Source organism: Dendrobates tinctorius, unplaced genomic scaffold (genome assembly GCF_039654945.1).
Source record: "Dendrobates tinctorius isolate UK_male_01 unplaced genomic scaffold, ASM3965494v1 ptg000102l, whole genome shotgun sequence".
Lineage (NCBI taxonomy): Eukaryota > Metazoa > Chordata > Amphibia > Anura > Dendrobatidae > Dendrobates > Dendrobates tinctorius.
In genome coordinates this window covers 5980001-5996682 of record NW_027361770.1, presented here as the reverse complement: position 1 = coordinate 5996682, position 16682 = coordinate 5980001, and the positions used below count along the sequence as shown (strand labels likewise).

General features: G+C 42.4%; 1 protein-coding gene across 6 annotated transcripts in view; it reads left to right on the top strand.

The window, feature by feature from the left end:
• The window catches only part of TRIP13 (thyroid hormone receptor interactor 13), a 256246-nt gene that overhangs the window by 55504 nt on the left and 184060 nt on the right, over window positions 1–16682 (top strand). For all 6 annotated transcript variants that reach the window (XM_073587704.1, XM_073587703.1, XM_073587706.1 and 3 more), the window contains exons 5-6: window positions 1157–1212; window positions 1392–1482. In XM_073587704.1, the coding sequence (XP_073443805.1) occupies window positions 1157–1212; window positions 1392–1482 (147 nt within the window). The remainder of the gene's footprint in view (window positions 1–1156; window positions 1213–1391; window positions 1483–16682) is intronic.

Below are 16682 nucleotides of genomic sequence, written 5' to 3'. Positions count from 1 at the left end.
ACTAGTTGCAGTGCAAGGGGTTAAAACAGTCTTAGTTTTTCAGAATATTTTTGGCTATTTGAGAACGCCTTTTAAAGGGGTTTTCCACTACTTCTTTTTCACTCCCTGTCATATATCATAGCTCTTCAAAACAATACCTTTTCTAATATACTTGTATTAGATGTATAGCTTCTATAAGCACATCTCAGAAGGCATCATATGGTACTGGATTGTTATGGAGATTCTTCTTCCTCATCTGCCTTGTCTGATACTTTTTTTTCCTGCATTTGAAACCTATGAAATGAAAGGAAGTTGTCACTGTGCTCCTGGTGGTGGGTGTAGACATTTTGGACTGAATGACAGCTGAGCATGCCTCCTGAAGACAGTCTGCCTCAGGCAAGCTGAGCCGCCAGTGTCATACAGCGGTATTGCTGCCATCTGCATTTCAAAAGCAAAGGGGTTTAATCTCTGGGAAAGGATATTGCTTTTGCAATACTGGCCGAAATTTGCAAAGCAAACACAGTGGTGTGCATGGAATCAGAGTAAAAGAATCAGGAGGGGGGAGTTTGGGAGAAGATTGGCAAGGCCCTGGTAAGTGCAGGCTCACAGGCCAATGCCATACATGATGGAACTTGTAGTACTAGAACCCAGTAAGCCTGGCTCCTGGTGACAGGAAATGATCATCAGAGCTGACACACACCAAGTGACGCTATCTGCATGATAAAGGTATATATTACTATAGGCCAGGATCACACATGCGAGAAACTCGGACGAGTCTCATATGTCAATACCCGGCACTGATGCGGCACTCGGATCGGAGCGTGCAGCCACATAGCAATACATGCAGCTGCACGCTCCGCTTCCGAGTGCCGACGGCAGTGCCGGGTAGTAACATGCGAGACTCGTCCGAGTTTCTCGCATGTGTGATCCCGGCCTAATAAGAGTGTGGATGCATTTACTGGCACATAATAGCAAGATTAATAAATAAAAAATGAAATGAGTTAAGGTAGTGGAAAACTTCTTTAATATGCAGCATGGGATTAAGCAAAGATTGTTATGTGATAGTATTTGATTCCTGAGATAGGTAAACAGTTTAAGGCAGCGTAGAAGTTTGATCAGAAGTTGGCCAGCCAGTTTAATTTGTTTTCATCTGTTTCTTCTGTTTGTCTTTTTTCAGCTGATTTTCATAGGCTGTGGGAGAGTCTAATTTATGACAGTGGAATAAAGTCAAACGTAAGTATGTCTTAGTATATTTCAAGAAAAAAAAGCTTATTCTCCTCTGAATTCTGGTAAATCCTCGTAACAAGAAAAATAATTTTGGAAATAGAAAAAGAAAGAATAGAAGTCTTTGGGAAGTCTTTTCCTTCCATGATATAAATAATTGTTTTTTTTTTTATTCATTTTTTTTAAAGCTTTTAGATTATGTTACCACAACGCTTCTGTTCTCTGATAAAAATGTCGATAGCAATTTGATTGCATGGAACAGAGTTGTCCTTTTGCACGGTGAGTTTTTAGTTTATTGTGAGTTTTCTGTTTGTTGGAACAGTTCTCATATAGTGTTATTGATGACTATTCTATTATGTGTATGCCTCAATTCATCTCTGGCCATGAAGTCACTTTTCATCTTTTCCTTTTTTTTTTTGTGGCAAATTTTTCAAGATGGTGCTCGCAGTTCATGTACTTGGCATAAAATCAGAATGTAACTGTTATCTTTAACTGTTGTCTTTGCAATTTTTTAGCACAGTTTCTTGCAAATCCTTTAAAAAGTCACACTTGAATAAAAATACACCAGATTTAAAACCTTACTTCAGACTGGTATTAAAGCAGGCCTGCACAACATATGGCCTGCGGACCACATGTTGCCCGTCAAAGGGTCTGTTGTGGTTCGCAGGGCCTGACAGAGGCTAATTTACCTTCTACCTGTATTGTTTCAGACTTGGATACATTTGAACACTGTGGTAGAGGAGAGCCTGTTGGCTCCAATCGCGATGTGCAGCGGCGTGATGAGTTTAAGGCTATGTGCACACGATGCATTTTTTGATGCGTTTTCGCTGCGTTTTTTACACTTGTAAATGGTCCAAAAACGCAATGGAATACTTATTCAAGGTAATGCGATGACATTCCTTAAGTGTTGTGCACATGATCATTACATTTCCGTCCGTATTTGCAGCATTTTATTTTCTGCAGCATGTCAATTCTTTCTGCGTTTCTGCGTTTTTGACTCATTGACTTCAAATAAGTCAGTCATATCTGCAGCAAAAGCGCAGGTGTAAAAAGGTTTGCTTATTTGCTGCAGATTTGCTGCAAATTGTCTCATCATAAGGCGCCTGTGTTTAGTTGTACAAAAAAAAAACCTCAAAACATTTACATAATTACATATATATTCACATACAAAATACTTACTCACCGAACGCCTAATCCCCGATGCCCGTGTCTCCTGCAACCAATCAAAAATAATAAACTAACATATAGTCACCTTTCTGCCGTAGTCCATTTAATGCAGAGTGTCCAATGTTGATCTCGGGAGATGTGATCGCTCTACCCGGTCACCGGCGATACACTGCAAAAGCGATTAACTCCTGTCAGTGTATCATTGCACTGCTGTGAGAGTTCATCGGAGTTCATCAGCTGATCAGCTGCGGTTCTCACACAGCAGTGCCATAAGTGAGAGCTCCAAAGCTGATGAACTGTGGTGAACTCTCCTGGTAGCTCAGTGATACGCTGCGAGAGCGATTTCCTCCTCTCAGTGTATCACTGGAGGGTGTATCACTGGAGGCCGGATAGAGCAGTTCTACACGTGAGACCGCCATGGGACACTCGGTATTAAATGGACTAAGTCAGACAGGATAGTATTATATGTTGGTTTATTATTTTTTCATTGTTTGCAGGAGACAAAGGCGTTCAGTAAGTATATGGTAAATTTGGATTCAATAAAGGAGTCTGTGTGATTATTTCAAATAAAGGACTTTATTCTGGGTGTCTGTGTTTTATACAATATCACCATGGGGTTAGTAATGGATAGGTGTTTTATTTCAGCCTCTCTATTACTAACCTGTGGGCTTGATGTCACCTGACAATACAAAGGTGACATCAACTCCACAAATATGAACCCCACTTGCCACCGCTACAGGGCAAGTGGGAAGAACGAGGCTAAGTGCCAGAATTGGCGCATCTATAAGATGCGCCATTTCTGGGACAGCTTAGAGCTGATGTTTATAGCCTGGGGGGTGCCAATATCCATGGCCTCTTCCCAGGGTATTAATATCAGTCCGCAGCTATCTGCCTAGGCTTTGCTGGTTCGATTTTATAGCGGGACCCCATTTCAATTTCTTTCTGGGGTTCCCCTGTAAACTATCCAGTAAAGGCTAAGCAAACAGCTGTGGGCTGATATTAATAGCCTGGGAACCTTTGGCTCCTTCCCAGAATGTTAACATTAGCCGTTGGCTTTCCCTCTGCTGGTTATGAATATTATGCGGGAGCCCACGCAATGTTTTTTAAAATATTTTTTTTAAAAATAAACATATTGCGTTTCATGCAGATTTCTGATAGTTGCTGTATTGTTACAGCATATGTAGGTTAATTATAACAAAGCTCCTACATAGGCTGGTGACTGTTGGCGTGTGTGTCTTTATTTAACTCTTTATGTAACATTTTATTAATGACGGTATTTGTTTGACACCTGTTCATTACTAAACTTTGGGCTTGGTAATACATACAGTATATATATATATATATATACAGTGTGTGCGTATGTGTGTGTGTGTGTGTGTGTATATGTGTGTGTATATATATATATATATATATATATTAATGTATATGTAAGATGGCGCTCACTGTATGTGTTGGGGGACACTTACTTGGCAATGGGATTAAGGCACACAGGAACGGTTTCTCAGTTAAACAGCCCATCCGGTTTATTTAAAGGGAACCTGTCAGCTGTTTTGGCCGCTATAAGATACGGCCACTGCCTTTCAGTGTAGTGCGCATGCGCTGGGTCTCTCTGACCTTTCCCGGCACCTGCATACTACAGTACTTTCCCTCATCAGGGCAGAGAAATACGCCTATGCAGGAGCGTGATGCCGGGGAGGCAAGAAGCAAGCAGGAGGGCGGCAGCGGACCCGGACCTGTGACACTCATCGGACCGGACCGCCCACCCAGGTGAGTATAATAAAACCTATTTTTCTTATCTTGCAGGCCGGATCGGGGGCTTATCTGCAGCATTATAGAATGCTGTAGATAAGCCCTGAAGGTAATGGCCGCATCTTATAGCGGCCAAAACAACTGACAGGTTCCCTTTAAACAGCATAAACCAGATAGAGTATAGTCCGTTTCGTTACATCCACGAAAATAAGAAGACACCAGTCTGTTCATGTAGCCAGATACACCTCTCTGCCTTTCTACAACCCCCTTGTCTGAGGTTATCTTCCAGGAGCGCCGTTCCACACGCTGACTCCTTGTCAGTCCTGGCTTCCAGGGAAGCTGCCTCACTGGGAACACTGTCCCAGACGATGACATGCTCAACAGGTCAAACCCAACAGTTCCAGATCCTCAGAAGGGCGGTAGCTTCCCCAATGCAGTTATCCGTCATCGACTCTGCAGGTACATGGCCTCACCATGTGCTATTCAGGAAAACCTGTCCTCTTGGGGCATCCGTGCGCTGGAGTGGTCCTGTTATGGGTAAGGTTATGGGGTTTAACCTTTTATATATAGGGGTTTTTGGCTCATGATTTACATTGCTGCTATTTCCTATGGGACTTACTATTGGTACTCATGTCTGCCAAACGCCGTTGTTATACCTCATATATAATATGGGCATTTAGCCCTTTATTTACCCTCTGCCTTTCCCAATTTTTTTGTATGAGATCATAAGGCAATTTGATTATTAGTGTTTGCACTATGCACCTTACTATTCAATAATTAGATATATATATCTGAGGTCTCATGTGTTTTTGATACCCTCCAGTGCTTCATGGTTATACGCTGCCCGCCTGTTCTTGTGTATAACTGTCCACAAATTGAGAAAATAGATATCCGGCACCGTTGTGTGGAAAAATACCCTGGATGTCTGCACATATATTTTTCACATTAATAAAAAAAAACACCTTATTCCCACTTGGAACGGGTGCCCAATCCCATGTTGAAAAAACAGAACATTTCATTGTGAAGAGAGAGAAAAAATAGGATGGCACTCACCGTTCCTGTGAATCAAATCACTTTATTTCACATACACAAGGCATCGGCATAGGCACGGGAGCAATGTGCTGGAAGACTGACAACAGCCGTTTCGCGCTCAATACGCTTCAACAGGACCTGAGCTAGGTCACTCTTCACTGAGCTAGCAGATGAGTCACTACTTCTACCTCTTCCATTCTTTAGGGAACCCTTTTGTTTCTCCAATCCTCGGGTGGAAAGTGGTCGCCATCTTTCCATTTCCTGCAGCTGTTTATTAATCTGCCGTCTGTCAAGTCTTAGCTGCTCTATCTCCCTTTGGTATGCCACCCGATATTCAAGGAGCATTCTGATGTTCCTAAGGCTTTCAATTGACCCGACAATGATGAATGGAACCATCCCATCTTCACCAACTACCTGGGCTTCGTCATCAACCGGAATCCTCACTCTTGCCACACCGGTTTTATTCACGATTTTCTACATCACTTTTCCAAGTCTCCCAATGACTTTCCTCACCTAACATCTGGGCACTTGAACGATGTCTTCCACAAAACCCAACCAACTTTGAGCCTTCCTCGCATGTTCCAAACGTCGAGCGGCTTCCTTATTCCTCAACAGGATCATCTGTTTCATGCGGAAGCAGTGTAGATGCATGTCACTCAGGATAGCCACCCGCTTCTCTGTGACTTCCCTAGTCAATAGTATGACCAACTGCTGAGTCTCTGGCACCCAGTACACACTACATGCTTCTACTGCCTTTCTAAAGGCCTCATGCACAGCCTCACTGGCACACGCTTCTCTCATGCCTCTAGGTACTTCTATCACATACTTAAAGAGCGAAGTCTCATTCTCTTCAAGGGCAGACGGCTCCTGCTTTGCCTTGGACATTCACATCATGTCATCTGCCACAACCAGGTAATTGTCTTGTTTAACTCTTAGTGCAAAATCTCCCTGAGCTTTACACTCTTTAAGACCCCTCACCAAGATGGGCATTTGCAGCTCCGCCTCGTTACCACTCTGGCACTGCCGCTGTAAGTCTGCGACCACCAAATCCTCTTGTAGAAGTCCTCCTAATGCTTCTCTGAGCACCTCCATATCTTCCAATATGACCTTTTTCACTGTTTAACACGTTAACAGATGACCTCTGAGCTCAGAGACTTCCTTCTCCAGCTCATCCACTCTGTGCTCAGCTGCTTGTCTCAGGATCTTTTCTCGTTCGACATGCTCTTTTAGATGTCTCTTTAAGCATCTCTAGTTCGTGATCCTGTTCCATCTTGGCTAGCACGTGTCGCACCAAAACTTCTTCAATTATATTTTCAGATGCTGCAGCTTGCCCACCACACTCTGCCGCTTCATAGATCTACCTGTTCCTTTATCAACAGTTTCAGCTTTCTCTTCGGTGGAGCGGATGGTATGGAGTAGCTTCTGCTCCTACGCTTCCTTCTCTCCGAGCTGAGCCTTGACTGCCGAGAGCTCGGACTCCAGATGACGCACCATATCCAGCTGCGCAGAGTTGGCAGCTTCCACACTCGACACCTTCAACCTCTCTTGAGGCTCTGCCCGGTCACCCTTAGGTACGTCTCGACTCTCTGGAACTTCAGAGAACGCCACACTCTCTCCAGCTCTTCAGCATCAGGTTCTCTTGAGCCTTCACCATACTCAGCCATTTCACCCCTCTCTATCACCGCAGACGTGGGTCTATTACATGTCTGTTCTCCCTGACCTTCGTAGATTTTTGCCCCACCAGCGCTCTCCAGGATTTCTTCTCCTTTAGCGCCACCAATTGACCAAACATCAGCTGCTTGTTCCGACACCGAAGAGGTCAGCCACAGTATCTTCTTAACTGGCTCAGTCATCTTGACTTCACCTTGTGGAGCACTGTCGTTCCACTGTGTCAGTGCTTCTGACAGCACAACCTTGTACTCAGCCCTAGCGGTTGCTACTGGCAATGGCACGTCACCTTCATTCCTGACCTCTTCAGTGTCTGAAAGAGTACTCACATCTTGAATAATAGCACATGTCAGAGTTTTTCTTTATTTATATCCTGAAAGGGTTCAATTTGTTCAGCCTCTTTGCGCCCTTTACGTCTCTGGCAACGGGAGGAAGACTTTCCATTCGTACCCGGGTCAACCTCACTGCTCTCTTATCCCCTTGCGTCACCATCTGAACGGAAGTCACCACTACTCAATTTGTCATCCTAGAACCAGCAGTCTCCACTTAAACATGTGTTGGACCCCTCTCCTGCAGCTAAACCTTTTCTAATCGTCATACTTTCTGGTATTGCTTCCACCGTCGTTTCGCTAAGTCGGGCCCGTCCACCATTTTCCTTGGTCATGCCTAACTTAGTACTGTCAACGTTAGGGGGTGTATTCTCCACATTATTATCTCCCATACGCATTAATTCTACAGACTCTTTTCCCTTTATCCACAACTCTCACAGTGCTTCCAAATCCCGACCTATTACCATAGGATACAGCAAGTTCGGGAATACACCCACTTTGTGGTATGTGGAAACCTCAGCTGCTTCAATGTAGAGGAAGGCTGTCAAAAATCTTTTAACGTCCTCACGTGCCACTTTTGTTCGACTTTGTCTCAGGCGACATAGAGCGTTCAGGAGAAGTCCTCAATAAAGGCACTCCAATCCCCGGGTCTGTCAGTCCCATCTCAAGTTCTCCACCCAGCCAGAAGGGACACTGTCGTGATGCCTCAATTTCCAAGGAATCCAAACTATAGCATGAACCTATATAGCATGAACTTCGCTGTTCCCGGCTATGGCCCAATGGCGCATTCTCTGCCGCACCTTTTTTGGCCACCACTCCTATTTGGGTCAACCATCCCTTTCTAGGCAACCATCCCTGTTTAAGTTACCGTCTCCTTTTGGGATTCCACCCCTTTTAGGGACACCACTCCTCTCTGGGGTAAACCCTGTGGACTCCCCCATGGCCCTCTCAGGACTCAGTTCGCACAGTACAACGATATCTCTCTCTGGGCTTGCACTGGCCCTTTAACCCCTTCATGACCCAGCCTATTTTGACCGTAATGACCTGGCCATTTTGTGCAATTCTGACCAGTGTCCCTTTATGAGGTAATATCTCAGCAATGGATCCTAGCGATTCTGAGATTGTTTTTTCGTGACATATTGGGCCTCATGTTAGTGGTAAATTTAGGTCGATAATTTTTGCGTTTATTTGTGAAAAAAACGGAAATTTGGCAAAAATGTTGAAAATTTCGCAATTTTGAAATTTTTTGAATTTTTATTCTGTTAAACCAGAGAGTTGTGTGACACAAAATAGTTAATAAATAACATTTCCCACATGTCTACTTTACATCAGCACATTTTTGGAAATAAATTTTTTTTTGTTAGGAAGTTATAAGGGTTAAAAGTTGACCAGCGATTTCTCATTTTTACAACAAAATGTACAAAAACATTTTTTCTAGTGACCACCTCACATTTGAAGTCAATTTGAGGGGTCTATATGGCAGAAAATACCCAAAACTGACACCATTCTAAAACGGCACCCCTCAAGCTACTCAAAACTATATTCAAGAAGATTATTAACCCTTCAGGTGCTTCACAGGAACTAAAGCAACGTGGAAGGAAAAAGTGGACATTTTAATTTTTCCAACAAAAAATTTATTTTGGCATCAATTTTTTCATTTTCACATTGGCAGCAGGATAAAATGGATCCTAAAATTTGTTGGGCAATTTCTCCTGAGTACACTGATACCTCATATGTGGTCATAAACCACTGTTTGGGCGCACGGCAAGGCTCAAAAGGAAAGGAGCACCATTTGACTTTTTGAATGGAAAATATGCTGGAATATTTAGTGGTTGCTATGTCGCGTTTGGAGAGCCCCTGTGTGCCTAAACATTGGAGCTCCCCCACAAGTGACCCCATTTTGGAAACTAGACCACCCCAAGGAACTTATCTAGATGCATAGTGAGCACTTTGACTCCCCAGGTGCTTCACAAATTGATCCGTAAACAAAAAGTACTTTTTTTTTTTTCACAAAAATTTTCTTTTAGCCTCAGTTTTTTTCATTTTCACATGGGCAACAGGATAAAATGGATCCTAAAATTTGTTGGGCAATTTCTCCTCAGTATACAGATACCTTATATGTGGTCATAAACCACTGTTGTGGCGCACGGCAGGGCCCGGAAGGGAAGGAGCGCCATTTGACTTTGAATGGAAAATTAGCTCCAGTCGATAGTGGACATCATGTCGCGTTTGGAGAGCCTAAACAGTAAAAAAAAAAAAACCCCAGAAGTGACAACATTTTGGAAACTAGACCCCTTAAGGAACTTATCTAGATGTGAGTGAGCACTTTGAACCCCCCCAAGTGCTTCACAGAAGTTTATAAACTCAGAGCCGTGAAAATAAAAAAAATTTCCTCAAAAATGATTTTTTTAGCCCGCTATTTTTTATTTTCACAAGGGTAACAGGATAAATTGGACCCCAAAAGTTGTTGTGTCCAGCTTTTCCTGAGTACGCTGGTACATCATATGTGGGGGGGGACCACAGTTTGGGCACATGTCGGGGCTCGGAAGGGAAGTAGTGACGTTTTGAAATGCCGACTTAATGGAATTGTCTGCGGGCACCATGTTAAGTTTGCAGAGCAACTGATGTGCCTAAACTGTGGAAACCCCCCTCAAGTGACACCATTTTGGAAACTAGACCCCCCCCCCCCCAAGGAACTTATCTAGATGCTTGGTGAGCATTTTGAACCCCCAAGTGCTTCACAAAAGTTTATAACAGAGCCGTGAAATAAAAAAAATCACTTTTTTTTTTCCACAAAATCAATTTTTTAGCCCCCAATTTTTTATTTTCCCAAGGGTAACAGGAGAAATTAGACCCCCAAAGTTGTGCAATTTCTCCTGAGTACGCTTATACCCCATTTGTTGGGGTAAACCAATGTTTGGGCACATGTCTGGGCTTGGAAGGGAGGGAGCACCGTTTGACTTTTTGAACGCAAAATTGGCTGGAATCAATGGTTGCGGCATGTCGCGTTTGGAGACCCCCTGATGTTCCTAAACAGTGGAAACCCCTCAATTCTAACTCCAACCCTAACCCCAACACACCCCTAACCACAGGCCTAACCCTTATCCCAACCCTAAGCCCAACACACCCCTAATCTTAACCCAAATTCCAATCCTAACCCGAATTCCAGCCCTAACCCGAATTCCAGCATATAAACGTATGTTCACATTGGCCATAAGTATTGTGAGGAAAGAGGGAGACACAAGCGCAATATAGGGTCTTATCCCACAAATAAAGTAAGCAGCTTGACAAAAAACTGCTCACCTGGTAGTAGGTATTCAAAGCATGTATAGATAAGGGCTGCTGCAGATCCGCAAGTCGGTCACCGACTATCTGAAACAGAGCTCTGCAAAGGAATACGTGGATTTCGTCCGCGCTGCCCAAATGATGAAATTCCAGAAGGTTAATAAGGTTTGACAGTGGTTTATTCTATGCGTTTCAAGGTTTTTTGCAACCTCTTCTTCAGGAAATACCACATGAAGCATACATAGGTGGTGCATTAAGTACACACAGATTTAAAAAAATGAGCTCCAAACAGTCAGATGACACATGTCAGAGTTCATAGCTAGCAGACAGTATAAAAATTCATATTAATAGTTAGGAGCTGCTCTGATATTGACATGTCTATTTTAATGTCACAGGTTGTTGAACAAAAGGAAAACAAAAAAAAAAAAAAAAAAAATATATATATATATATATATATATATATATATATATATATATATATATATATATATATATATATATATATATATATATATATTAAAAAAACAGATATAAACTGGGCAAGAAAAGCAAATCTCGGACACGAACTCCTAGAGATATGCCTCAGCTTCCTCCAGATCTGCTGCCTGACAATTAGACCACTCGGCTATGCTAACAGGTTCCTGCAAGTGTATCCAATGTGGAAGAGACATATGTTGAAATAAACCATTAGTTAAAAATTAAATTACAAGAATCTAAATTTTAATCAATTAAGAATAAATGTTTTATTAATAAAAAATATGGAATATATATTTTTTAAAAAACTTTGGTTCGGCTTATTATTCCTATTTAATGATGAATTAGAATAAAGGGAAAAGGAGAAAAATAAAAAAAGGGGGGGAATCAGTCATCTGCCAAAGCTCAGTGGCAGAGTTGGAAGGACAATGTGCTCCAAACCTGCAATATTGCATACACCTTCAGAATCGTACCACAGGAGGAGCACACAGCGCATCTCCAAATACCACATGGCTGTTAAAACCTCCAGCACAGAGTCAAATTATACAGTCCCCCCCTTTTTTTTTTTTTTTTTCTCCTTTACCCTTTATTCTAATTCATCATTAAATAGGAATAATAAGCCGAACCAAATGTGTTTTTTTTAATTTTCTCTCTCTCTCTCTCTCTCTCTCTCTCTCTCTCTCTCTCTCTCTCTCTCTCTCTCTCTCTCTCTCTATATATATATATATATATATATATATATATATATATATATATATATATAATTTTTTTTTTTTTTTTTTTTTTCCTTTTGTTCAACAACCTGTGAAATTAAAATAGACATGTCAATATAAGAACAGCTTCTAACTATTACTATGAATTTTTATACTGTCTGCTAACTATAAACTCCGACATGTGTCATCTGACTGTTTGGAGCTCTTTTTTTTTTTTTTTTATTAAATCTGTGTGTACTTAATGCACCACATATGTATGCTTCATATGGTATTTCCTGAAGAAGAGGTTGCAAAAAACCTTGAAACGCGTAGAAAAAACCACTGTCAAACCTTATTAACCTTCTGGAATTTCATCATTTGGGCAGCGCGGACGAAATCCACGTATTCCTTTGCAGAGCTCACATTGGCCATAAAGCATACAAAACCTACCACGTGAACATGTGCTTATATGCTGCTTGTATACCAACTGAAACCAAGCTGAATTTTTCTGTTTTTTTTCTTTGTATTTTTGCATTCTGTGCAAGCTGGGCTGTGGCCTCCCTCTCTTGAGATGGAAATTGTATTTAAAGGCTTCCCCTAACTGGTGTCCACTGGTTGGGACCCGTTCCTTTTGTCTGCCCTTATACACACACTGACGTCAACTTTGACGCATAAGATTTTTAATATTAGACAGTGTTGGACCCCTCCGACCAGAGTCACCTGGTCGATGGTGGGACGGCTTTTATGCTATATTTGATCAAATACAGTTTTCCTAAGAACTCTGTAGTAATGAAATGCACTTTTGCTTTATATTTATACTAGCTGAAGAGCCCGGCACTGCCCGGGCATAGTAACTAACTGGTTAGTTATAGCAAATTATAATTATCCTACATCCCATAGTCCCGTGCCCATATACCCATCATACATATCCACGATCCCATAGGCCCGTGCCCATATACCCATCATACATAGCCTCCATCCTATAGTCGAGTGCCCATATACCCATCACACATCCTCCATCCCATAGTCTCATGCCCATATACCCATCATACATATTCGCCATCCCATAGTCGAGTGCCCATATACCCATCACACATCCTTCATCTCATAGTCCCATGCCCATATACCCATCATACATATCCGCCATCCCATTGTCCCGTGCCCATATACCCGTCATACATATCCTCCATCCCATAGTCCAGTGCCCATATACCCATCACACATCCTCCATCCCATGAGCCGTGCCCATATACATATCCTCCATCCCATAGTACAGTGCCCATATACCAATCACACATCCTCCATCCCATGGTCAACCATTATGACATAATGAGCGGCGGGGCTTGCAACCTTTCTGACATCAGCATCGCCATGGCAACCATTATGACATCATAATGAGGGGCGAGGCTTGATATATATATATACACACACACACACACACTTTTTCCCCATTATGTAGATAGGGGCAAAATTGTTTGGTGAATTGGAACGCGCGGGGTTAAAATTTCGCCTCACAACATAGCCTAGGACACTCTCGGGGTCCAGACGTGTGACTGTGCCAAATTTTGTGGCTGTAGCTGCGACGGTGCGGATGCCAATCCCAGACACACACACACACATACACACACACACACACTTGAGCTTTATGGTGACAGGACAATTGTGTACAAGATAATTGTGTACGGACTATTGTGTACAGACAATTGTGTACAGGCCAATTGTGTACAATGACAATTGTGTACAAGGCAATTGTGTACAAGGCGATTGTGTACAAGGCAATTGTGTACAAGGCAAATGTGTACAAGGCAATTGTGTACAAGGCAATTGTGTACGGACAATTGTGTACAAGGCAATTGTGTACGGGCAATTGTGTACGGACAATTGTGTACAAGGCAATTGTGTACGGACAATTGTGTACAAGGCAATTGTGTACAAGGCAATTGTGTACGGGCAATTGTGTACAAGGTCATGGAACCGTGTACAAGAGGCAATTGTGTACGGACAATTGTGTACAAGGCAATTATTTGTGTACAGGCCACTTGTACAGGCCACTTTCACACTGACGCTTACTTTCGGTTTCAGTACTCACCCCTTGCAACTTTCACCATGACTTTTACTTGTTGTGTACAGGCCACTTGTACAGGCCACTTTCACAATGACGCTTACTTTCACTTTCATTACTCACCCCTTGCAACTTTCACCATGACTTTTACTATGAGCAAGTCTGAAAAAGACAAAGATAATTGTACAGGCCACTTTCACACTGACGCTTACTTTCGGTTTCATTACTCACCCCTTGCAACTTTCACCATGACTTTTACTATGAGCAAGTCTGAAAAAGACAAAGATGTCCTTAGGCTTGGGGGACACGAGTATATCCTGCACAGGACACGTGATGACAGCATCAAAGAATGGCGGTGCAGGCAAGTCAACAAATTCAAGTGTCCCGCACGCATGCACACATCTGGAGCCGCGATTGTTAAACAGCCGACTGAGCACAGTCACTCTGCAGATCCAGTTCAAGCTGAAGCCAGAGCTACAATGGCTGCTCTGAGGCAAGAAGCAATCAGCTCTCAAGCATCTACTAGAAGCATTGTTGGACAGGTTCTTCGAGACAGGTCTGATGACGTGTTGTCTCGAATGCCCAAGCGAAGTGACGTTGAGCGAAATACACGTCGGGTCAGGCAGCGAGCAAACACCATGCTGGCTCCTCCTCAAAGCATCAATTTTGCTATCCCCCAGGAATACAGCGACATCATTTTATATGACTCTGCAAGAGATGACCCCCAAAGGATTCTTGTCATTGGTAGCAATGAACTGTTGCCTTATTTCGAAAGAGGAGACACATGGTTTGGCGATGGAACGTTCAAGGTGGTGCCAACCATGTTCTTTCAGCTGTATTCTCTCCATGCAAAAGTCGGCAACTCCTATCCTCCCCTGATCTACTGCCTGCTGCCAAACAAGACTGGTCCAACCTATCGTCGAATGATCACGGCGCTCAAAGGGTTGATGCCAGGTGCAAATCCCCAGAAAATTCTTCTTGACTTTGAGATGGCAGCAATGTCAGCTTTCCAAGATGAGTTTCCAGCTGCAGCGATTTCTGGCTGCTTCTTTCATCTGAGCCAGTCCATTATTCGAAAGGTCAATGAGCTGGGCCTAAAGGCTGAATTTGAGGCTGAGGATGGAGAGTTCAATCTCAAGGTAAAATCTTTGGCCTCCTTGGCGTTTGTCCCACCAGCCGAAGTAAGTGCAAGGTATGACGAACTAGCCCAAATCTTCCCTGATGATGATGCTACCAATCAGCTCCTCTCCTACTTTGAGCATACCTACGTTAGGGGGCCAGGAGTAGATGGACGCTTTCGAAACGCAAGGTTTACTCCAGAGGTCTGGAATCATTATGCTGACGCTTTGGCCTCTGCCCCCAAGACCACGAATTGCTGCGAGGGATTTCATAACGCCTTACAAGCACTCTTTCTTTGTGCTCATCCTACCGTGTGGAAACTGTTCAACGGACTCATTAGTGACATGGCAATTCATAGACTTACAGCCCAGAATGCTGAGGTACTGAATGTTGAGCATCCACGAAGCAAGTATGTCCAGCTAGCTGAACGACTGCGTGTGAAAGTGGCTGATTATCACAATCAAGGAGACAAGCTGCGGTATCTACGAGCGATCAGCAACATGCAGGCACGATAGACAAGACCAGCAATATTTGTAGAATAAGAATAGAAGAAGCTTTGAAACTGTTATTCAATAAGCAATCTTACGTTAAAATCAATGATGAATATAGTATTTTCTTTTTTTGGACGTTTAATTTTTTGTTTTCCCTATACTTGTCTGTAAATAATCGTCCGTACACAATTGTCCGTACACAATTGTCCTTGTACACAATTGTCCTTGTACACAATTGCCCTGTACACAATTGTCTGTACACAATTGTCCTTGTACACAATTGCCCTGTACACAATTGTCCGTACACAATTGTCCTTGGACACAATTGCCCTGTACACAATTGTCCTTGTACACAATTGTCCTTGTACACAATTGTCCTTGTACACAATTGTCCTTGTACACAATTGCCCTGTACACAATTGTCTGTACACAATTGTCCTTGTACACAATTGTCCTTGTACACAATTGTCCTTGGACACAATTGGCCTGTACACAATTTTCTGTACACAATTGTCCGTACACAATTATCTTGTACACAATTGTCATGGAACCGAGCTTTATATATTAGATTATTACAGCAGGGTTTTTCTCATTTTGTCTTTTGTAGGTTTTGTATGCTTTATGGCCAATGAGATCATGCGTTTATATGCTGCATGTATACCAACTAAAGCCAAGCTCCATTTTTGTGTTTTTTAAATTTTCAGTTTGTCTGATTTTTTTTTCTTTATAGGTATATTTTTGAGTAAATGTAAATTGCTCTTTTATTCTATAAACTACTTACAACATGTCTTCAAATTTCCAAGCACTAAATTTTGTATTTATTTTCAGAAAATGAGAAACGGTTAAAATATCAATAAAATGCTGTGCTTGCAGACTTCAAATAATGCTAAGAAAACAAGTTCATAATCATTTAGAAACAACAATACTAATGTTTTAACTCAGGAAGAGTTCAGGAATCAATATTTTGTGGAATAACAATGATTTTTAATCACAGCTTTCATGCGTCTTGGCAAGCTTTCCACCAGTGTTTCACACGGCTTTTGGGTGACCTTATGCACGCCTGGTACAAAACTTTAAGCAGTTCTTCTTTGTTTGATGGCTTGTGACTATCCATCTTCCTCATGATTACATACCAGAGGTTTTCAATGGGGTTAAGGTCTGGAGAATTGGAATGGCCATGACGGGGATTTGATATAGTGGTCCTTCATCCACACATTGATTGACGTAGCTGTGTGACATGGCGCATTGTCCTGCTGGAAAAAACAGTCCTCAGAGTTGGGGAACATTGCCTGAGCAGAAGGAATTAACTTTTTCCAGGATAACCTTGTATGCGGCTTGATTCATGCATCCTTCGCAAAGATTAACCTGCCCAATCCAGCCTTGCTGAAGCATCCCCAGATCATCACCGATC